The 24,897-nt window shown below is 41.0% G+C and overlaps 1 protein-coding gene across 1 annotated transcript in view; it reads left to right on the forward strand.

Annotated features, from left to right (window-relative positions):
* The first annotated feature begins 2,062 nt into the window (after window positions 1-2,062).
* The window catches only part of PGR (progesterone receptor), a 73,298-nt gene continuing 50,463 nt past the window's right edge, over window positions 2,063-24,897 (forward strand). Inside the window, exons 1-2 of the mRNA XM_045019407.1 lie at window positions 2,063-3,840; window positions 5,482-5,633. Of these exons, the coding sequence (XP_044875342.1) occupies window positions 2,546-3,840; window positions 5,482-5,633 (1,447 nt within the window). The 5' untranslated portion in view covers window positions 2,063-2,545. The remainder of the gene's footprint in view (window positions 3,841-5,481; window positions 5,634-24,897) is intronic.

Here is a 24,897-nt window from a genome sequence, read left to right on the forward strand (position 1 = left end):
GGATTGTGACCAGAGTAGGAAGGCATCCAGTCTGTGAAAGAAACTTATTGAAACATCTCTGAGGTTGAGATTTTATCTGTATTCAGTTTTATTACTGTACTAGGCTTAGACTTGCATGTTTTATTTTACTTGGTAATTCACATTGTTCTGTCTGCTATTACTTGGCATCTGAGCGTTAAAGACAGGAACACTTCTAAAGTTGTTTTCAGTTAAGTCTGCAGTTTTGGGGCACGTGGTTCAGACCCTGGGTCTGTGTTGGAGCAGACTGGCATGTCTGGCTCAACAGGACAGTGTGCAGGAGTCCCAAGCTGGCAGAGAAAGCAGGGGCAGAAGTAGTCTTGGCACATCTGTTGGCAGTTCCCAAGGGGGTTTCTGAGATCCAACACCTTACATTATTTCACTAGGAGGGTGGTGAATGGGTTACCTAGGGAGGTGGTGGAATCTCCGTCCTTAGAGGTTTTTTAAGACCCGGCTTGACAAAGCCCTGGCTGGAATGATTTAGTTGGGGTTGGTCCTGCTTTGAGCAGGGGGTTGGACTAGATGACCTCCTGAGGTCTCTTCCAACACTAATCTTCTATGATTCTACGATCTGTATACCCTATCATGCACATAAATTAATTAGAATGAGTATCTTTCCCATAAGAGGCTGCTCTTCCCAGTTGGAAGATACTTAAAAAAATAAGAAAGAAGAAAATATTTTTATAGTGAATAGTATTCCTGAAAGATGCTTGGTTGTCTGTCCTTGAGGCTATCCTCCATTTACTTACAGAACAGAAACAGCATAGGCAATAGGAGTGCTAGTTTCTCCATGAGTCATGCCATCCTAACTCTACGCAGACCAAGAAGAACCACCTCTAGAGATAAGGAAGTAGTTTATTCTCAATATCTTTCAATGTTTAGTTTCTCTGCTGAGACTGCCACAAATAATGTCATTTAGTACGAATTATATTAGTGGAGTTTTGGTATAACCTTTAGTCTTATTGGAACTGAATGGAACCAAGTTAGTATTGCACATACAACACCTAACTCCCATCAGATGGTAACAACTTCTTGTTCAGAACCAACTAGAGATGTGTTTGAACCTGCAACCTAAAGGAGAGCCATCCAGTTCCCAAATATTTGAAGTGTCCCTCTTATTTGCTCAGATAAAAGTTATACTAAAATATCGGAGGCAAAGAAGGACCCTCATTCAAATAGGAAATTCTTTCAGTGGTGGCCTGCATCCTCTGTGACTGTGAGATGAGTGAAAGATATTCAGGGGGCCATGAATGAGAGCTGAGTTTAAACTGTGGAAGGTGCAAGGGCAAGTGCATAAATATTTACGGGGGCCTATAGGATCTTGGGCCAGAGCTTACACTCACATTGTATAATATTAAAGTTAGAAGACATATGAAAAATAGAGGGATGGATGAACAATCACTGTAAGTAATTTAATCCTTTGTTACTCTCTCCTTTCCAAGACCCCAACCTGCCCACCCTGCCTAGAGCAGAGTAACTTGTGGGTGGGTGGGTGGTGAAGTGTCATAACTGGGCAACCATATAACAGAAAAGGGAGGGGAAAATTAGGGTTACAAGCCAGAGGAGGAGGAGCTTAAGAAAAAGTATGGGGGGGGGAGGGATCAGATGCCAAAGAGGCAGGGATAAAGGGGAAAAGAGGGAGAAGGCCAGAAAGGATATTGCCAGCTTGATTTTGGCACATGGGTCACAAGACCACTCAAATTTGACCCAACTGCCCCTCCCAGCATTGCAGCAGGAGGAGGCCTGGAAAGGAGCAGGAGGAGAGTGCTGGAAAGAGAGAACCCCTGGGAAGGCCAGGAGAGGAGCAGAGTCTTGTCCTCCCTCCTGGGCAAGTCAAGAACTGGCACATCCCAGGTCTCTCCGCTATTTTTGAAATAAAAATGTTGGCAACCCCAAGGGACAGGGGCCTCGGAGGAAAAGGGAACTCGGAGCCAGTGGGCGGGGCCAGGGCGAGGAGGGGCGGAGCTGGACGCAACAAGTGGCGGAGGGTGCCCAGCTGAGGACTTGGCTGCCTTCTCCCTGCACGGGATCGGTGCCTCCGCAGGGAAGCAGGGCCAGGCTCGGTGCCAGCCCCCAGCCGGGGAGGCAGAGCGGGCGCGGCAGGCAGCCAGCCGGGGAGAGGCAGCGCTGAGCAGGGACCCAGCCTGGGGAGTCGGAGCCCTCCTCAGCCCTTCCGACGGCGGCAGCTGGCGCTGCGCGGGCTCCGTCAAAGGCGCCGGGGGCAGCGCCCCCGCTCGCCCGGTCACCGCGGCCGCCTCTTGCTGCGCCGGGCAGAGGCGCCTCCGCCTGCTCGCAGAACGCGCGGGGGGCGCAGCGGGACCCCGGAGGCGGTGCGGTCCCGCGACTGGCTGGCTGCGGGGCTCGGGGCTTGTGCTAGTGCCTGTGGGGCTGGGCAGGCGGCGGGGAAGCGGAGCTCTCCGGGGACCCGCGGCGGAGGGTCCCGCCCGCTCAGCGGTGGCGCGGGGCAGGATGTGAGGAGCTGCCGGCCCCGAGCCAGTCCCCAGCCCAGCGCCCCGCGCGGCTCAGCATGAGCGAGATGAAGGCGAAGGACTCGAGGGCGCCTTCCTCTGCCAGGGACGGCTCGGTCCGGCTGCAGGGCCGCCCCGAGCGGGATCCCTTCCGCGGGGGGGCGGAGGCCGTGGACATCTCCCTGCACGGGCTGCTCTACCCCAAAAGCAGCGAGGAGGAGGAGGAGGAGGAAGACGAGCAGCAGAGGCGCCCAGAGGGGGAGGAGAGGGCCCCCCCCTCGCAGCGGGAAGGCAGCGGCTCCCCGCCCGATAGGGACGCGCTGGACAGCGTCCTGGACACTTTCTTGGCCCCTCCGGCCCACGCCAGCTCGGCCAGCGCCCCCGCGGCTTGGTGCCTCTTCGGGGCCGAGATCCCCGAGCTCCCCGGCGCGCTGATGAGCCGCTGCTCCGAGCACCAGCGGGGAGAAACCGCCGCCGCCGCCCACCAAGACAGCCCGGCTGCAAACTCGGGCTCTGTGCCGCCTCCGGCCCCGGCCGCCTCCCTTTGGCCGGGCGGGGGCCCCCCGGCAGCCGCAGCGATGCTGCCGCCCCAGCGGGAGGGCGAGGGAAGCGCGGGTGGGCCCCCCGCGGCACTCTCCGAGGAAGATCACGGCTTTGCCTCCGGGGGCCCAGCTGAGCAGGACGCCGGCTCCGGGAGCAGCCTTGCTCTTGTCCCTGCCTATGCCGCTGCCCCCGGGCGCTCTGCGGCGGCGGCGGCAGCAGGGTCCGGGCAGGATTTCCTCCATGTGCCCATCCTGCCCCTTAACTCGGCCTATCTGGCAGCCAGGACCCGGCAGCTGCTCGATGTGGAGGAATACGAGAGCAGCCTCTTTGGCCGTCGTGCGTCTCCCACCTCCGCCCCCCATGACTTCGCGGACTATGGCTATCCCCAGCCCGACTCAAAGGAGGAGCATTATAGCTACGGGGACTTCCAGCCAGCTCTAAAGATCAAGGAGGAAGGAATTAGTGCCACCACCCCCTACTTGGGCACCAAGACCACTCCAGCGGTAACGTGCACAGACTACACGCTGGCCCCTCCGCAGCCGAGAGCCAGCCAGGAGTCCTCCTCTCTCGAGTGTATCCTGTACAAAACTGAGTCTTCAGTTCTGCCTGGGCCCTATGGGCCGCCGCACTGTAAAGCATCGGGGAGCTCAAATTGTATGGTTCAGCGGGACAGTCTGCCCTCCACATCAACAGCCCCGCAAGCCTTTTACCAGCCTTTCAACCTGAACGGCCACCAGCAACTTGGCTTTCAGACAGCCGTGCTCAAAGAGAGTTTACCCCAGTTATATCCTCCCTATATCAATTATATTAGGTAAGATTTAAGGTTACATGCATCTACAGCAAACGACACTAAACCTTCTTCTTTTAAAACATTACTTTTAAAGGCACACACATTTCAAAATATTTATGTCTACATTTTATAAGCAAATTTGTGATTTTGATCTTAATTTAAAAGGGATGATTTATTCTGTTATCTTTTAAACAGACGTGGCAAACAGTTATTGACAGTTGTTAAATAAGATGTTACCGAGCTAGATAGTCAGCTGATGTGTGTGCCATAACACTTTTTTTGTGTTAAGGAGATTAAATCACAGAAGTTGTACTAAAAGCAGATTTATAGACAAAAAATACAGACTTCACCTAAGTTTTTAAGTAAAATGAATTTTGTATTAAAGGAACATTGCACTGATTAGAATAAGTTTTACAATAAAAAGAAGTTCTAAAAAATGTGTGAGACATTGAAACATGACAAAAAGGAATCAAAGGGACTGAGCTTTTAAAATAAATACATGTAGAAATAAGACAAATATATTTACATTGGCTACATTGTTTGTGTCATATTTGGAATTTTAGTTTTTGTCAGAAGAACTCCACTTTATCAAATCGTACTCTTGTGACAAAAGCATTTAAAATTTCACTGTCACAAGTTTGACCTCTGGATCCAACTGAGAATATATTTTGTAATCAGTACAACCTTGTTTATTACTGTATAATGGACTAACAGGTGATCACTTCTGAACAGCCTTAAATGGTGAAGATTTCATGATTTATGTGCAGGTAACTTCTGTATACACAATGGTATATTTTACAAGTAGATATTATGTTTACATTTATATATTTCTTTAAAATGCACATGCATGATTTTAGGGGAAAACCACCCAATTTCAAAGCAAAAATTAACATGACAATATGTCCAAAATTCTGATCTAGCTAATATATTAATAAGTCGTTAAATAAAATGGCTCAATATGATTCTTATATACAGAAATACTTAAAGACTAAAGAAATACTTGTTTTTAGTAAATAGCCATTTGCTAGCTAAATAAATCAATTTCTTTAGGTGGACATTATATCTAGAAATAATTCTTCACTGTCCTTTTTGTGTTAATTAAAACTGTTTACAAGTAAGAACTCTGCCAATGAATTAGGAGATATTAATTTGATATTTATGAATTTTCTGCGTAAAGGCCAGTTACCAGTTGCCTAGGGAAAGGGCTGCTGAAGTTAAATTAGTTTCAGTTCAAAGCAGTTTATTATTATTTTAGATTCAGCAACTAGAGAAATATGCAAAGGAGTAATTTTATTCACATGAGCAGTCCCACTGAAGGATCAGGCATCTATTTTGAAGACCCTACCAAAGAGCCTAGCTTTCTAGTCCAGTAGCTAAAATGTGTTAAAATACAACTTGCCCTCTACGCCAGGGTTTTTAAATTACTTGAAACATTTTAGCTAATGCATTTTACAGATATGCCTTTTATCCAAGTCACAAAGCAAAAACACATTCAGTGCTGGAGTTGCTTTAGTCACTTTTCTTCTGTCCTTAACAAATTTGCTTTCAGTTTCAAAAGGCAAGCATTAGGACTGTAATTTCCTTTAAAACTGTAACCCAGACTGACAGTGAATCTTCTTTACAAGTCTGTTTCATTCCTGTTAATTTTCTTTCCTTTTAAAGGCCAGATGCTGAAGTTGGTCAGAGTCCTCAATACAGTTTTGAATCATTACCTCAGAAGATTTGTCTGATCTGTGGTGATGAGGCTTCTGGTTGCCACTATGGAGTACTTACCTGTGGAAGCTGTAAAGTCTTCTTTAAGAGAGCAATGGAAGGTACGTCAGATGCCTTTGTTTCTAATTTTCTGTAATCAAACTTCCTGCAATACATTAAGCACTTTATTTTTATCTAGTTTTAAAACTGATCTTTGTAAATATTATTGCAGCATGTTTTGTCCCTGAGAAAAAGATTTGGATACTTACAGTAGGTGGCAAATTCCTTCTTAATTATTTAATATTAATACTATTTGCTTTACTTATATTTATTATCTGGTTTATTTTATTTTGGGATGTGGATTTGGTAAACTTATAAAATCTTGCAGTTCTTAATCTGTTACAAACTTAATGAAATGTTAATAAATACCAGCTTCACTTTAAAAAAATATTTAAATATTGCTACTTGGCAACAAACAGCCTTGGTATGAAACTATGTTCTTTATGCAAATAAAAAGTACCATTGGCTTTATTCTCTCATTAAAGTCAGTGGTAGTTTTTCTTGCTTATGGAATACAAAACTGGGCCTTTGAGTTTTAAATAATAATAATTTTAAAATAGTTGTTTTGCTTTCTATTCAGGACATGAAAATCAAGTCTAAGGTGTTAATAAAACAGTAGTTTTATATTACCTCTGAAAATAGGTTGGTACCTAGTTGAGAATGTATGTTTGGTTTCTCTTTTTTAATCAAATGATATATGTGATCCTGCATTCCTTATGTACCCAAAATGCAAGCACACACACCTGTTGAAATAATTATTGTGTACAAAATGCAAAATTAGACCCCATATTTTTTCTGACACTACCAAATACTAAATAAAAGAGTATATACTCTTCAACTGTTTTACCTATTACCTTGTATGTGTTTATCCTCTCATCATGTCAAACTAGTATACTAGAGTACTGCATATACACAAAACCCTTGCTTACAGTATAGTTCTCTAATTTATATTTGTTTCCTTAAAATCAAAGTTGTATAATATGTTTCTCTGACATTTCATAAAGTTTATTAACCTTTATATAATTTAATCTTCAAATGAAAGAACATCTAAATGGGGGGCGTGAAAAAAATTAACATAGTTTGCTAGATATAACACTAATTTTTGTTCTGTAATTTGTTGTTTAGTCTATGTGTGTATTATTCTATAAGTGCCATATCTTTAAAAAGTCAGTCATAACATAAAGATAGTTGTAGCTTACTAGGTTAGGCTCCAATTCAGGAAAGCACTTAAAGATGTGTCTATATTTAGGCATGTACTTCACTGATTTGATTAACTCATATTCTTGATTAGGTTACATAAACGAAATAAGTTTACTTCAGTTTTAGCAATACTCTACATATATCAAATACTTATAACAGCTCAAGCAAGTGAAATTTTTAACAAGGAATGTAATTTAGAAAGCCACTTTTTAAAGAAAAAAAATGTTACTTCATCCCTCTAGAGTAATGTTGTCTTTGACTAATATTTTTTTGTTTGGTTGGGTGGTTTTTTTATGAACCGTTAAAATCAGCTGGGTAAAAACCCGCTTTCCAGTTATATTTGCCCAAGTAGGCAAATTACTCAGAAATGTATTTTATTACCATTTTAATATAAAAACATTGCTGATAAATGTTATAAACACTTTATGGATAAAATATTAATGAGCCTACGTTGGCAAAGTCTTCACAGAGTCATAGATTTTTAAAGCCAGAAGGGACCACTGTGATTAGTCAGCTCTCCCGAATAATATAGGCTATATAGGACTTCCTGCTTCAATCCAAGAGCTGTGGTTCAACTAGAGCATATTCTTTAGAAAACCATCCAATCTTGATTTACAAATTTCCAGTAATGGTGAATCTACCACTACCCTTGGTAAATTGTTCCAATGATTAATGCAGGGGTAGGCAACCTATGGCCTTCGGCACACAAGCTGATTTTCAGTGGCACTCACACTGTGCAGGTCCTGGCCACCGGTCTGGGGGGCTCTGCATTTTAATTTAATTTTAAATGGAGCTTCTTAAACATTTTAAAAACCTTATTTACTTTACATACAACAATAGTTTAGTTATATATTAAAGACTTATAGAAAGAGACCTTCTAAAAATGTTTACATGTATTACTGGCTCGTAAAACCTTAAATCAGAGTGAATAAATGAAGACTTGGCACACCACTTCTGAAAGGTTGCCAACCACTGGATTAATGTCTCTCACTGTAAAAAAAAAAAGGCACCTTATTTCTAATCTGAATTTGTCTAGCTTCAGCTTCCAGCCATTAGATCTTTTAGCTTTGTCTTCTAGATCGAAGAGACCTCAGATTTGTGTTCCCCATGTTGGTACTTACAGATTGTGATCAAGTCACAATCTCTTCTCTTGGACAAGCTAAATAGATTAAGCTCCTAGAGTCTTTCACTGTTAGGCATGTTTTCCGATCCTGTAATCATTCTTGTGACTCTTTTATGAAACCCTCTCCAATTTATCAACATTCTTTTTAAAGTGTAGACATCAGAACAGGACACAGTATTCCAGTAGTGATTGTACCAGTGTCAAATACAGAGGTAATATAACTTCTGTACGCCTACTTGATATTCCCCTTTTTATACATCCAAGAATGGCATTAGCGCTTTTGTTCACAGTTTTGCACATGGAGTTCATGTTCAGCTGATTATCCACCATGATTTACAAGTATTTTTCAGAATAATTTCTTTCCATGATCGTGATTCCCTGTCCTGGAAGTATAGCCAACATTCTTTGTTTATAAATGTATGACTTTACATTTGGTTGTATTTAATGTATATAGTTCGCTTGTGCCTAGTTTACTAATTGTTCTGAATCAGTGTTGTATCCTCTTCATTATTTACACTTCTCCATTCTTTGTGTCATTTGGAAACTTTGTTTTCTTTCAGATCATTGTGAAAAATATTAAATAGCGTAGGGCCAAGAACTGATCCCTGTGGGACCCCACTAGAACCACACCTATTCAATGATTATTTGCTGTTTACAATACAATTTGAGACCTTCCAGAGATCCAGTTTTTAAATATTTAACTTGTGCCATGTAGATTTTGTGTTGTTCTAGTTTTTTAATCAAAATGTTGTGCCGTACCTAATCAACACTATTACCTTTATCAATCAAATTTGTAATCTCGTAAAAAAAGTATCAAGTTAGTTTGGCAAGATCTATTTTCCATAAACGCACATTGAATGGCAAGTTAATTATATTACTTTCCTTTAATTCTTTATAAATCAAGTTCCATATCAGTCCCTCTGTTATTGATTGATTAGGATTGATGTCAGGCTGATGGGACTATAATAACCTGGGTTATCCTATTTACTGTTTTAAAACATTGGCATGATATTAGCTTTCTTCCAGTCCTCTGGAACTTCTCCAGTGTTCCAAGACTTACTGAAAATCAATATTAATGATCCAGCCAGCACCTTGGCCAGCTCTTTTAATATTCTTGGAGGAAAATTTTAAATCTGCTGATTTAAAAATGTCTACCTTTAGTAGCTACAGTTTAACATCTTTATTAGTGACTTGACATGGAAAGTATTTCATCATCATATGATATGAATACTTCATTTGGCTTTATTCCAGCTTCAGAACACTTCTGTGATTTCTACATTATCATTGACAATGGGACAGTATCATTGCTGGCATTCTTGTTGTGCCTAATATACTTTTAAACTCCTTCTTATTGTTCTTAACCTTGCCAGCCATAGAGTTCTACTTTTGTCCTTTTTCCTTCCTTATCAATTTTCTACAATTCCTAGCTTCTGTTTTGTATTCATTACTATGAAATTCTGCTTTTTTCCATTTGTTATACATATTTTTAAAAACATTTTATAGCTACTTTAATTTCTCCTCTAAGCCAAGTTGTTGTTGTTTTGTTTAACTAGTGTACTCCTTTGTTGATTGTGAACTTTTGAACATTTAATAAAATATTTGTAAACAGTTATCAGTTTATCTTTCATATCCTGTTTTGGACTTTATTTTGCTTACACATAAAAAATGTAGTCATGTCACGATTACTTGTACCTAAACAACCATTAATTTTAGTTTTGTGATCAGTTCCTCTCTGTTTGTCAGCATCATGTTTAATACAGTGTTCGCTCATGTAGGATGTAAACATAAGGTGATTTGATATCACTGTTTTCCTATGCACAGTCTTTCCAGATTAAGAGTATTCAATAAATGTGAAAATAATGAATGTGAAAAATAGGTGTCTGTACACACTCTTATGTGGACAACACAATGTATGCTTTAGGCAGCATCTTTGTATTTGCTGGTACAAAATGTTTTCATCATAACATGAGAGATTATTGTTTTAATTATGAGATTTCAGGAGTGGAAGAATGACTCAGAAAGTTGGAACATGACAAGTAAAATAGCAGTCTCTTGACTACTGAAAGTTAATGGGGAAGAAGACAGAAAGGAGTCAAAGGCTGGATGTGTAGAGTGAACAGGATGGACAAGTAGCTGGTTACATAGTCCGACACAGAGGTTCCAAGTTTGTGGTGATTTTTTAATAGCAGGAGTTCAGTCATGCATTTGACTGAGAGCTGGATAGATAGTCATTAGAGTTGCTGAAGAACGGAGTAATATGTTCCCATGTATTGGCAAAAGGATAGCCTCTGATTTCTAAGTAGCTTAGATGTAATGATCTATCTCACTAACTTCAGCTGTCACAAACTAGTGTAGTAAAATAGTTTGTCAGTAAGAACAAACACTCTAAACGTTTTACTGAAAATACAGTACAAAATAATGTTTTGCAAGTTCACAAACGGCAAGTATGTAAGTTGAAAAACAGATATGTTTTTGATGTAAAAATATGTTACTATCCCCATCATTTCCTCATAGGGGATGTAGCATTATCTTTATGAATTTTTAGGTACTGTAGTACTATTCTGGACACAGTTATTTTATTTTTAAAATAACAGTTAATGAAAGTAAAAGACTCAACTTCGTGAATGCAAGTTCACAGTTACAACTCTGTTCTTCATGCACTTTTCTTAAAAGTGTTGATTGTTATGATAAATTAATGCATTATTAGGAATAGGTGGCTGTTATTATTTCACAGCTTTACTTTATTGATATAACCTGATTCGTACACAATGATTGATATTACTGTTTTCCTCCACATAATGTGTGTACATAGCAATGGTGTAATGGAATATCGACAGAAGGAAGCCACTTAGCAAATATGGGATTGACTGTCTTCTGTTTTTTATTTTTTGGGGGGTGGGGGGTTAAGTAATTTCTGTTCTAAAAGTTTCTGAGTTGAAATATGTTGATTGCTTCATCTTTAATGATCTGTGATGGTCTTTTTCACACACAAATCATTTCCTGCATACAGAATTTTCCTCTGAATCCAATTAATAAATTGAAATTCCTTTTTTAAAAAAAACTCTGTTCACTTATGGAAAAAAAGGGATTTATCTGTTATATCAAAAATTCTATCTGTTCAATCTTTCATTAGCCAAAATATACGTCTTATCATGTATAAACATCAGTATGAACTATATTCTAGTAAATTTGGATAGATAAGAATTATTTCTGCTCGTTAGATTTGTTGTAACTATATATTTTAGTGTGGCCAGGATATAGATGCATAAATTTTAAAGAAGAACTAAAACTGAATGAAGAGCATTAGGGAGAAGACTATATAATATAAACGTAGAATGAAACTGCTTTGCGAAGCATATTGGCAATGAATTGTTAAAATAAATGTGATTGCTCTTGTGCAGACTTTAAATCATTTTGGTTCTCAGCTTTTCATTTGTCAGTTAACGGGTCTGAAGGTTGGGCTGCTTTGTAGAATATTTCTGTTTTGTTCTTATCGGAGTTCTGAAGAAGAGTAGCTTAACTGTCATTTTCAAGGTCAGCTAATTAGAAAAGCATTCCTTTCACAAACATAAACTTCTTTGCCAGTCTGTGAAATAGTAAATTTTGTCCAGTTTTCAGCACTGCTGCTAAGCAAAACATCTTTCAAGAAACATGTAGCAACAAAACATTTTTCACATCATTTATACATTACGGTGTCTGGATTCAGGCAGTAAGGAGTCATATACCAGGGTGGAGAGATTATATTGTAGAGCACTGCTTTTGGTCTAGCATGCACAGGTTTAAAACCTTCTGAAAATAAAAATTTCGGCTGGGGAAAATTGGATTTAGATGCAGCAGATGGGGTAAAGGCTAGTGTTGATAGGGAGTGGAGGACAGAGAAAAATGTAAGGATGGCCAAGAGTTAGAAGTCTCTATCTTCATAAAAAAAAAACCCTCTTCACAAGTTAGGGATTATTTACTTTCTTCAGTTATTTGCCTAGAAAGGACTGTTTCCTAAATTGTTGCATTATTGTTACTTCTTATTGTACAAACTTGGGACAATTACAAGGGCTTTTAACAAGTGCTCTAAAAAATAAAAGCCAATAGCCTCCTGGCAACAAGAGAATCACAACAGCTACAATTACTTACTGTCATTTAAGGAATTTTAAATGTAAAAATGGATACAGTAGGTCAGAGTGGCTGAAACTTTCTTCTGTTGATTAGCTGACGACCAACATGTATGAGTGCTTGGAAAGGAACTTTTGAATGGTATCAAATAACGATATTCAGGATATTTTCTAAGAAACTTACAATTGAATAAGAATTTAAAAGGTACTGCCGAATGGGCAGTCTTTGGTTTGCAGTTGCATGAAGTTTTAGTATGTAATACAGGAACTCTCCATTTAAAGTCGTCTTGGTTAACATTGTTTCGTTGTTGTGTTGCTGATCAATTAGAGAACATGCTAGTTTAAAGTTGCGCAATGCTCCCTTATAAAGTCGTTTGGCAGCTGCCTGCTTTGTCCACTGCTTGCAGGAAGAGCAGCCCATTGGAGCTAGCTGGTGGGGGATTGGAACCAAGGTGGACCAGCAGCCCCACGATAAGCTCCCCATTTCCCTAAGTTCCCTGTGCGGCAGCCACCCAGCAGGCTATCAGTTGCCAGCAGTTCAGCTGTCCCTCCCCCCACTGCTATGTGCTGCTCCTGGCCTCTGCCTTGGAGCTGCTCTCCAGAGCCTCCTGCTTGCTGTGCAGGGGAGGAGAAAGTGGGGGGCTAATGTCAGGGTGTCCCCTTTCCCCCCCCTGGCTCCTGCACCCCGCTTACACCATTTCCAAACAGCAGGGGGGACACACCACAGGCTCAGGATGGAGGGAGCTTGCTGGAAGGAGCATCTCAACTTGCATATCTATTTTAAAAGGCAGTGTACTTAGAGTGGGGTCAGTGTACTTAAAGGGACAATGCGCGTCTCTCTCTTTCTCACACATGGTGTGTGTCTCTGTCTGCCATGTTGTCTCCCCTGTCTCCATTCATGCTGCCTTGTAGAGTGTGAGGATACATTAACAACAATTTGTTAACCCTTGAGGGCTCAGCCGATTGCTAGTTCATCATTTAGCAGTAAGGCATTCCCTGGGAAATATCCTCTGATTTCACCACCTCAGCCTAGCTTCACAATCATCCTTGCTGTGTACCAGTATTAAATTGTTTGTTTAAAACTTATTGTGTGTGTGTGTGTGTGTGTGTATATATATATATATATATATTGTCTTTTGTCTGGTGAAAAAAATTTCCCTGGAACCTAACACCTGCAGATTTTTGGGGAAGAATTAAATGTTTAGATTTGCTGAATCCCAGACTTCTACCACTTGCTCATACATTGTCTCTTGGCAGCTTGCATTCAAGCCTTTCATTTTTCAAGTGACCCCTTGCAAATGCTTTAGGTATGCAAAGAGCATATAAGTTTAGTTAGACCCCAAATAATATTGCAAGTTCTGTCTTTTCTAAATGAAGTTCTTCGTTTTGAAAAAAAAAAATCATCAGCTGATGTCACATGTTTTCCTTTGGCCACTGCTGATACTTACTTCAGCATGCTAAGGAAAAATACCTGCCTGCATCTGAAGGGTTTGAGACTAGTAAAACAGGTCGTATTGCAGCATGTTTATGTGGAAACTGATTATTGGTTTGTTGAGACGCTGTTCAAAATAAGTCTAGTAGTTGCACATCTGTTTCTATACAGTTTTAAATATATTTTGAGTTCAGGGATGGGAGTGGGTTGCTATGCAGGTAATTGCATATGGGGACAAGCTCAAACAAATATGGCAAACAGTTAAGTCACTTGTCAAATTCCACTCCCCTTCTCCTCTTGCCTGAATTTAACAAACTCTATCATTATGGATTACTGATGTCCTGGTCATTCTCTGCAAGTGGAGAGGTGTGGGCTGAGGTGGTGGCTTCAGGCTCTGCTGGCATTGATCAATGCCAGACCTCCTCCAACTACACCATTCAGAAACTGGCTATTGCACTGCTCATCCACTCTGGTAAAGTTTCTCAGACTGTATGGCCAGCTTCATAATGGTGGAGAGATTTACCGCAAGAAGAAAAAAAAACATGCTATGCATAGGAATATTACCAGACTAAATGCAGTTGTTCCTTCCTGCCCATATAAATATAAATAAGCATTTAAAACAGTAAGAAAATTAATAAGATGAAGGCCTCTTCTGGATGTGAGTATTATGGATGCAGCAGTTGGGGAGAAGCTGGAGTGTTAGGGCTGCAGAAAAAACTCTGGTCCTGTGGTTGGAGTGGCAACATAAAAAGGATCTGCTGCTGCTCTATCGTCAGGGTGAAAATTCCTCCTGACTCTGCAGAGATTCCCAGTGATCAATTCAATTACATAGGGTCAGTCTTAGGAACAGGATTTGGTCTTGCATGTATGGCAGGCACTGAGAGTGCTGAAATCCCTGTGACCTAAATGCACTGTGAATACCTGAAGTTAAAAGGCAAAGGTGCTTTTCATGCAAGTGCGCAGCGGATGCTGAAGTTAGTATTATAATTAATATTATTATATTTTGCCAGTGACCAAAATATTGTAGGTGCCTCACAAAAATTCAAATAAATGTTAAAATCTGACAAGTTTAGAATCTTTAATTTTAAGCTCTGATAAATTTAAAATCTAACCTTGAAATAGTACTCCAACTGACGGTAAAGAATGTGTCAGGGGAAGGATGCCAGTAACAAAGATAAAATCAACACTAACACACAGATATACATCTTGGCAGTATTGCTAGTTTTGTTATTTACCTTTCAACCTCCTCAGTTCCTGTAAGCAAGATGGCAGAAATAGAATTTGTAGGAGGAATTTGAATGAGGCGTTATAGTTGAATGAACAAGGATTTACAGTTACACTACATTCAGTGTGAAAGACTAATAGCCAGTGACTTACAAAGTTGAAAGGTTCACTAGCATTGCATATTTTGAGCATCAACTTGTTTCTGATAACTTTGCCAATCATATGTTGTTGCTAGTGTTAGGATTGGCAGTGATACTGTTGTGACTGGTCATTATTGCTGATTTATTGCATGGTGAGTTGCACAAATGCTAGCTGTTTAACTTTTTCCTGAGTCTACCTTTATGCAGTCTATGTAGTGGCAATGCCACCTAATGTACTGAACATCCTTTCAGATGGAACAGAAGTCATTTCAGTTAGTACAAAGCAGTTTGGTTTACAGAATTCTAACAGGTGACTCTGGTCAGACAATGACTAGGTACAGCTGAAGATTACTTGGCTTTTGCAAGACCAACTGTAACTGTTTAGGTGAGATGGCATCTGTCAAGCAAGACTCTATGTTTCTCCTGCAACACTGATGATGTGCTCATGGTGGATATTCAGATATGCTTCAAAAGCTACTGAATTGCATCTCTTGATGTCATATCAACAGGCTGCAGAGGCAGCAATATATATCTCCAGCCTCATGTTGGTTCCCTAACTGTGTGTCCATGTTCACAGCTCTTATGCTTTTGCAAAGAGCTGTTGCTTAATGCCAGTTAAGCTCTCAGCACATACAAATTAGTCTTTATATTAAGTATTGTAGGCAGAATACAGAGAGAATTGTATGGAAACAAGTGGCAAGCAGTTGTTTGAGATCCATTAGTTATCTTACTTTGATCAGATAGTGGTGGATAGCCACCACCCCACCTTCATATCTGTGCTAAAACACACATTTTACCTGAGGCCTACTAGGCAGAGTGAGTAAATCTGCCCCCATGCCCCTCAAGGCCACACAACCCCATGTAGTCTCCCTGCTATCTGGAAGAATTAAATAGTTGTGTACTGTAGCTGATCCTGATCCTGCCTTGCAATCCACTGGTATAGACAGACTCCAGCCAGTTGTGCAGAGGCCCATTGTCAGTTAGGTCATCTGGAGTGGGAAATGTTCTTTGCTATTTATTACTCTCTTCTGCTTCTGGTGTACAATTTTTTCAGTCTTTGTTACTTTCTGATTGTGGCAGTCTGTCCCACATCGGCCCACTAAAACTGTAGGATGGAATTGTGGGTCATAGACTCATATAACATAAATGAGAGGTGGAAGGTAGGAAAAGAATTATGAATCCAGTTTGTGTATGAAATGGCTTTATCTTAGTAATGTGTTGTGATTTAAATATTTGAGAGTTTTTCGTGGGAGTTGTTAGTGTTCATAGAAGTGTATCATGTATACAAAGTAATTCAGACAAACTGAGCACAAAAGGCTGTTGATTCCATTGTTTTATACACGTCCATTCACTGTCATCAAAATTTTATGACTGTAGAGCACTTATGATGATTACATAAGTGCCGTCTGCAAGATATGTTGCCATAAAAAGGTCAAGAGAAATTAAATTTAAAAAGTTAAAGTAAAGTTGTCTCTTTTTGACAGACAAACTATTAAACTGAAACTAAAAGTTCTATTATGTTTTTAGTTCATTCTGCAGTACACAAAGGTTTATAGTTTTCAGAATGCTAAAATTCTTGAGACCAGGATAAAGTAAGAGAATTAATTCCTTGTTTATGATAGTTTCTGTTTATCCAAGAATATTAATAATGCTTTAATTTGCTTTTCTGCTTTATTTAATTCAATTTAGCTATCAAAGTTAGTGTTATGTTAACTCGTATTAGCAGAATTCTTATTTCAGTTTATTCTCTCATTCCTTTCTCTGTATAATGCAGAGACTATGTTTTAATTCTTGTACAAAACTTCATATTAGGCACATTAACTAACTAAACAATATTCTCATTCTGAAGTTTTGTTACCTTCTTTCTCTATCCTATTTAGTTGATACTATTACAAATGAGAGGTTTCAGAGTGGTAGCCGTATTAGTCTGTATCAGCAGAAAGAACGAGGAGTACTTGTGGCACCTTAGAGACTAACAAATTTATTTGGGCATAAGCTTTTGTGGGCTAAAACCCACTTCATTGGATGCATGCAGTAGAAAATACAGTAGGAAGACATATATATATATATATATATATATATATATATATATATACAGAGAACATGAAAAATGGGTGTTGCCATACCAACTATAACAAGACTAATCAATTAAGGTGGGCTATTATCAGCAGGAGAAAAAAAACTTTGGTAGTGATAATCAGGATGGCCCATTTCAAACAGTTGACAAGAAGGTGTGAGTAACCGTAGGGGAAAAATTAGCATGGGGAAACAGTTTTTACTTTGTGTAATGACACATCCACTCCCAGTCTTTATTCAAGCCTAATTTAATGGTGTCCAGTTTGCAAATTAATTCCAAATCTGCAGTTTCTCGTTGGAATCTGTTTCTGAAGTTTCTTTGTTGGAGTATTGTGACTTTGAGGTCTGTGATTGAGTTACCAGGGAGGCTGAAGTGTTCTCTGATTGGTTTTTGAATGTTATAATTCTTGACGTCAGATTTGTGTCCATTTATTCTTTTGCATAGATACTGTCCGGTTTGGCCAATGTACATGGCAGAGGGGCATTGCTGGCACATGATGGCGTATATCCAGTGATGAGCTGCCAAAATATTAACAACAGGTTCCCTCCTCTTCACCTCACGAGGGGGTTGTGCCCCCCCGGGGGGTCGTGCCCCATCCAACCCCCCATGTTCCTTGACACCTGGGACCCCTGACCCATCCCCCCACCTTCCCTGTCCCCTGACTGCCCCTTGCCGCCCCATCCAACCCCTCCTCTCGTTCTTGATTCCCCCCGGAACCCCTGCCCCATCCAACCACCCCTTCTCTCTGTCCCTGACTGCCCCCACCACCTCATCCAACCCCTGCTCCTTCCTGACTGCCCCCCGGGACCCTTGCCCCCATTCAATCCCCCTGTTCCCTGCCCTCTGACTGCCACTTGACTCCTATCCACCCCCCCCCACAACCCACCGAACACCCCCTCCCTGCTCCCTGCCCCCTTACCACACTGTCTGGGGCTGGGACCGGGTCCGCTCTGCCGGGTCCGCGACGGGCGCCGCGGGATCCGACTCCCCGGGCCGGGCCGGAGCCGCTCAGCTGGCACTGGGACCGGCGCCGCGGGATCCGACTCCCCGAGCCGGGCCGGAGCTGCTCGGCCAGCACCAGGACCGGCACCGCGGGATCCAACTCACCGGGCCGGGCCGGAGCTGCTTGGCCGACACCGGGACCGGCGCTGCGGGGCCCGACTCCTCGGGCCAGGCCGGAGCAGCTCGGCCGGCACCGGGACCGGCGCCGCAGGGCCTGACTCCCCGGGCCGGGCCAGGCCGGAGCCGCTTGGCCGGCACCGGGACCGGTGCCGCAGGGCCCGACTCACTGAGCCGGGGCCGTGCGCACCATCCCCTTCCACCCGGCTTACCTGCCTGCTGCTTGTTTCAGGCTTCCCGCGAACATTTGATTCGCGGGAAGCAGGGGAGGGGGAGGAGAAGGAGGGCGGAGCGTTCAGGGGAGAGGGGGAGGTGAGCTGAGGCCGGGGGCTGGGTGGACAGCTGCCCGAGCCTTTGTTACATTTAAAAGCTTTTTAGAACCAGTTGTCCTGGAACAACCGGTTCTAAAAAGGCTTCTAAATTTAACAATTGGTTCCTGCGAACTGGTGCTAACCTGCTGGAGCTCACCACTGCATATATCACATTGGTAGATGTGCAGGTGAACGAGCCTCTGATGGAGTGGCTGATTGATTAGGTCCTATGATGGTGTCCCTTGAATAGATATGTGGACAGAGTTGGCATCAGGCTTTGTTGCAAGGATAGGTTCCTGGGTTAGTGTTTTTGTTGTGTGGTGTGTGATTGCTGGTGAGTATTTGCTTCAGGTTGGGAGGCTGTCTGTAAGCAGGGACTGGCCCGTCTCCCAAGTTCTGTGAGAGTGCGGGATCGACTTTCAGGATAGGTTTTAGATCCTTGATGATGCACTGGAGAAGTTTTAGTTGGGGGCTGAAGGTGATGGTTAGTGGCATTCTGTTACTTTTTTTGTCACCTGGAGTAGGTGACTTCCGGGTATTCTTCTGGCGCTCTCAATCTGTTTCTTCACTTCAGCAGGTGGGTATTGTAGTTTAAGAACGCTTGTGTATATATATCTTCTTACTGTATTTTCCAGTGCATACATGCAATGAAGTGGGTTTTAGCCCACAAAAGCTTATGCCCAAATAAATTTGTTAGTCTCTAAGGTGCCACAAGTACTCCTCGTTCTTTTTGCTATTACAAATGAGACAAACTCTGGAATGCTTAATCATTTAACCCAAAGAACAGCTGTTTAGTGCACTTGAAGACTTAGATTTTAATAGATTGTTGTACATTTAACTCACTTTATTTTGGCTAGTGAAAATGAAGGTTCTTGCAGCAGCATTGGAGAAAGTGTATGGAGCAACAGATGAGATTGTAAAGCTATATGGTTGAAAAGGGAAGTAGAGAGAGACAAAGTCTATGAGACAAGTTGAAGCAAGTCCAGGGAGAGTTTAAAAAACAAAAATTTAAATCTTAACTGTATCCTGAAATGAATGAAAAGCAATAAAATTGGGTGGGGTGTGTACATGTGATAAAGTAGGCAATAGTATTCTCTTTATGCCGATGTCTGGAGAGCTGGGATTTAGGGAGACTATAGAGAAAGGAGTTGTGATAGTCAAGACAGCAAGTGGAGATGAAAGTGTCAAGACATTGGAGATTTGAGAAGGGAAGGAGAGTGCAGAGTCAAGGATGATGCCAAAGTTGTGGACATTAGAGGCAAACTGGCTGTTGGAGCCAGGGAGGGAAAGAGAGAAGTGGTTGCCTGAGAATTTTTCTCTCACTCTGGAGAAACCATTCTTTTTTTTTGTTTGTTTTTTTAAGACATTTAGCTGAAAAGTTGAGACAGAACCGAAAAGTTTACTGTAGAATTAACCCTTGAAGGCTTCACAGGAAGTGGCAGTAGGGAGCAAAGAATACAAAGAATACAGTTTCTTAGTGGCCTCACAGAAAAAATGCAGGATTGTTCCTTACAGTACATTTTCTTCTATTTTATGTAGGGTGACCACACCGCAAGTGTGAAAAATCGGGACAGGGGGTGTGGGGGGTAATAGGAGCCTATATAAAAAAAGACCCAAAAATCGCGACTGTCCCTATAAAATTGGGACATCTGGTCACCCTAATTTTATGCAGTCTAGGTTTTGATATCTAAAAATACTGGGCTTCCATCATTTCCCTTAGTAGATGTTTCTACTGCCAAATACATTCCCATGTTGTAATTTCCTGATACTCAGTCTGCATCTTCCTACTGTAATACAAATAATTAATAATTACAGAGGATGCACACAGTCAAACCAAAAAAAAAACATAGAGAAGTCCATAGAGAAGTCCATAGAGAAGCTGCAAATAAAATCTACTCAAGTAAATATTTTAGTATGCTCACTAATAGCCTATACAAGCTTTCCAGATGGTTTATCCCCTAATTTTGAATTAACCAAATATAGGGTTGTCAACCCTCCTGGATTGCCCTGGAGTCTCCAGGAATTAAAAATTAATCTTTCATTAACGATTATGTCATGTGATTAAACCTCCAGAAATACATCCAACCAAAACTGGCAACCCTAACCAAATATCTTGCATATCTTTCCTTTCCTACTCACACGTTCTGTCCTTCAGTGAGATGCTGGAATTTAAATATAAAGGTCAAACAACTAACAACATTTCTCAGTGTCTAGTGTGAGATGATGATTAGGCATTTGTATCTCAAATTAATCTGTGTGACTGAAATCCGTGTATGTTCTTCAAATAGACATCAAGTTAGACAAAAGAGAACATAACCATATTACTTAACATTTTAAAAGGTAATATCCAGGTGTGCCTGGTCGCAGTTATCTGTGTCAATTATATAAGTCACTTATTTTAGACCCAATTATATCAAATGCTCAGTGATTTTTTTGGTACATTGATTACAGAAATTTATTGAAATTACCTGTAAAAATCCAGACTCAGGAGATTATAGAAGATATTAAACATGTTAAATCAGAGTCTGAAATGTTTTCCAGAGTAGATGCAATAGAATCTGAAATTAATGGGTCAGACTTAAGGGAACTGGATGTTATGGAGTGGAAAAATCAGATGATGGGTAGTAGGAGACTTCTCTGAAGTTCCCTTTGTTGATGCATCCATATAAAGTTGATATTAAGTTAGGAAGGACGAGTGCTATTCAGTCTCAGAAGGCGACTGCTGCTTGTTCTACAGTCTTGAAGATTAGGAAAGAAAAGTTTTAAGTCTGATATTAGGAAAATGGTATGAATAATAAGAACCAAATGGGTAGGCAGCTCTAAATGATATGATAAAGATAACAGTCAGTCTACATTAGCACTAGAACCAAAGGAAATTTCCCTAAAATAATCAGTGTAGACAAGACCAAAGTGACTGTCCAATGGGTTAAATAGTACTATGTGTAATTTGAATACTCTTAGTCCAGCACCTTGCTTTTGCTCAGTTAATCCTTATTCAGTTATTCCTTGTCTTCTAACTGGCAACAGTAGGTCATTTATTTATTTTATTTATTTTCATTTATAATAAAATAAAGAAATGCCTATCCTGTGGTCTGGAATACAACATTTTCTCAAATCAGAAACCTCACCGCATTAGCCTCTTATAAGTGAAGCATAGTCCCAAAGACCATTGATATTAACACTGAAATCCCAGTGGATCTTTTTTGTCATAGGCATGTCTTTGTTTCTCTATTTTGCTATTGAAATTTTGGAGGCATAAGGGAAATATCTAATCAATTATATTGATAAAGCTGATAATAAAGGATTTACTGTTCACAACTAACACCCAATGGTAGTTAATGGATTTTAAATTCTAAATCTACTTAAGCTTGTGAAAATGAAAGACATTCCATAACATAGCTCAGCCAAATGTTTAATCCTTATTGATGGCATTGCAGTGCAAACCCAACCTCAGTGTCTCCTAGTGACCTCACAGACAGATGGAATAGGAAGGATGGCCAAATCGAACCCTGTGTAAGTAACTTCAAGTGAGACACCTCAGGGCAGATAAGCAGTCTTCAATAAAATATGTGAAAGTATTTGTTTCTGTAGCAGTTTTCTTGGTACATTTCCATTTTAAAAATTGGTTCAACATTATCATCTTGAGTTTTAGCATGATACATACAGTAGACCTGCTTCTCCACTCCGTTATACCAGCTTTATGCCCGTGCAACTTGGATTTACACTGTCATGCAATAGCATTGGAACCATTTTTACATTGGGGGTGCTGAAAGCCATTGAGCAAAACTGTAAATGCTGTATATGATAGAAACCATTTGAAGCTGGGGGTGCTGTGACATGCCCCCCAGCACCCATAGTTCCAGCATCCCTGCTGTCATAAAATTGGTGTAAAATGAGAAGAGAATCAGGTCTGTTGTATGAACAATGGAGGAGGATTAAGTTTAGGGTGACCAGACAGTAAATGTGAAAAATCGGGACAGGGGTTGGGGGGTAATAGGAGCCTATATAAGAAAAAGACCCAAAAATCGGGACTGTCCCTATAAAATTGGGCTATCTGGTTACCCTAATTAAGTTACAGTGAACTAAAGCACTTTACTCCTGAATGAAACCATCCACGCAGGGATGTGGGTGGAGGTTAATGCACTTTAACTTATGTGCATTGACTTCACATCTTTAGTTGATTTGCCTTAACTTTCTTGAGTGTCACCTAAATCTGAGGCTTCAACCTTTTGAATACATAGTTTCTAATTGGAAATTTGGGGGTTAACTATAAGGGATTTTCCCCTATGCTTTTAATAACTAAGAACTGCAGAACTGTTGTTGTCCAAAAATAATTACTTTTGGGTTGAGACTAAGCATGGATAATTAGACTGGAAGAGGAATTTAAGAAAGTATAGGCTATCTTCTACTGGCTTTGGTCAGATTACACAGGGTAAGCTACATCAGGCCAGAAATTGGATAAGAAACCTCCAAGATAGATACAGCAAAAAATTGTTGGTAATTTGGTAGGTTGAACTCTTCTCTTTTGGTAACAACTGTGTCAGTGCTCCAGCTGGCACTACAATCTTATATATGAGACATGAAAGTGAGGTTTTACTATATATGGATATAACTTTTTTTTAAAGTTGTATATGCTGGTATGATGGATACATTTTAAACTTTATTCTGAGTATGTGTACCTAAACATCTACTTACAGCACTCTTGAACATATAATAAGATAATCTTACAATTATTTAGAATTCTTCTCCTTGAAGTTTAACTTTCTGCTCCATAAAGTTTCACAATATAGCATCAGCTTCAGCATTTTCTTGTTTATCTAAAAGATCCAATTTGATGGCTTAAGGAATGTCCTTACTTCCATGTTGGAGATTTATCGTTGATTTTCTTGTCTTGGTTTGTTCATATTCAGAAGTAGTTGTTTGTGGTGTTCAAGGGACAGAGGAGCAATTGTCATTGGTCAATATCAAGGCATTTGAATAGCTAAGGAGCAACACGGCCACAGTCAAAAATGAGTCTGGAACTATTTTCTTGGTTTAAAGCAGGGGCGGCTCTAGGCACCAGCAAAGCAAGCAGCTGCTTGGGGCAGCCCATTTGCAGTGGTGGCAGCTGGCAGGGATCCAGCCTGGGAGCTGAGAACCAACAGGGGTCCCTGGGAACTGTAGTTCCTTGGTTAGCTCCCTGTCTATAGAGCCAGCCCTGGAGCAGGGAAAGAACTACATTTCCCAGCATTCCCTTGGCCGCTATCAACAGGAAAGGGAGGGGGAGGGGGTATGGTAGCTGAACCCTCGTGCTGCAGTTTGCTGTGAATGGAGAGCTCACTGCTAGAGTGGGGTGGCACTGTGAATGGGGAGCAACTATGCCCAAGGAGTAGAAGGCTTTGGGCCAGATATCCCTTCAGAAGACATCCCCAGACTGGATTAGGGATACTGGTGTGACCTCACCTTGCAGCCCCCAAAGAAGGAAGTGGGTGGACTAAATGGACAGTGCCCCTCTCTAGCTGAAGCCTAGCAAGGGAGGTATGTGGATCCCACTAGAATTTAAAATGAAAAGTAAGGGAGGGGAGGCTCTGGACCTGGGCAGCTTTAGATACAGTACCAGGCCTGTAGGAGGATTTCCACTTCTGAGCCATGGAAGCAGAAATTGACTTTTCCTTTCCAGATTTAGCTAATATTAAGAAAGGGAATCTAGCACCTGCCTTCCAGATTTGAACACGTCAAAATTCAGGAGTGCTCAGGCTCAATTTGGGCAGCTGTTACTTCATTTCTCCCAGATAAAATATACTGATCCACTGTAATTTGCTGTAGAAAAAGTAGGATAAAATTGAACAAGAAATGCTTCCCTGTGGTTTTTAGGACTGGAATTGCTATTTTCAACAGCCATTGCCTTTTTTTTTTTTAGTTTTATTTGTTTAAAAGGAAGACCGTGATATTGCATTGGCAAATTCCCCATAGAAAGAAAGGGGGTGTAGGTGTGGGGGGAGAGCCCAGAGCTGGGGCAGCAGGGGTGTGCAGGGGGGAGCCTAGGGCTGGGGTGGGGACAGCCAATTTTTTTTTTGCTTGGGGCAGCAAAAACTTAGAGCTGGCCCTGATTGAAAGGATGGTGGATGTTTATGTAGGTCTTGGTAGGGACATAAAAAAATAAAAGGATCCATAAGGGATATTTCCAGAGGGAAAACATCACCCACTTTTATATGTGTTCCTACAGATGACTTACTTATACTTGAGTTTCCTGAAAATATCAATATTTGAGACAGCAGGCAGACTCTGACATATTGCTGTATATAGTATAGTCCAGTAAAATCATTCCAACCAATAAAATCATTTCAAACCTAGATACATACTGAGTATGCCCTATTTCTTCTCTTAAAGCCTCTGTAGCATAGAGAAATACTTTCAAAGCTAACTAAGGCAAAGTAGGGGAGAGATCAACTAAATATTGCACAGACTCTGAAAGAGGGGGATATGGTTAAAAATAAGCATTCTGCTTTGTGGTCTGTGGCCAGAAATACGAAGGGTTGTTTTGTTGCTTTTTAATGTTTCACTGGGGATAAAAAAAAGGAATCGTGGTGCCGATGTCATGGAAGAAGGCAACAG

This window comes from Mauremys mutica, chromosome 1, assembly GCF_020497125.1.
Source record: "Mauremys mutica isolate MM-2020 ecotype Southern chromosome 1, ASM2049712v1, whole genome shotgun sequence".
Taxonomy (NCBI): domain Eukaryota; kingdom Metazoa; phylum Chordata; order Testudines; family Geoemydidae; genus Mauremys; species Mauremys mutica.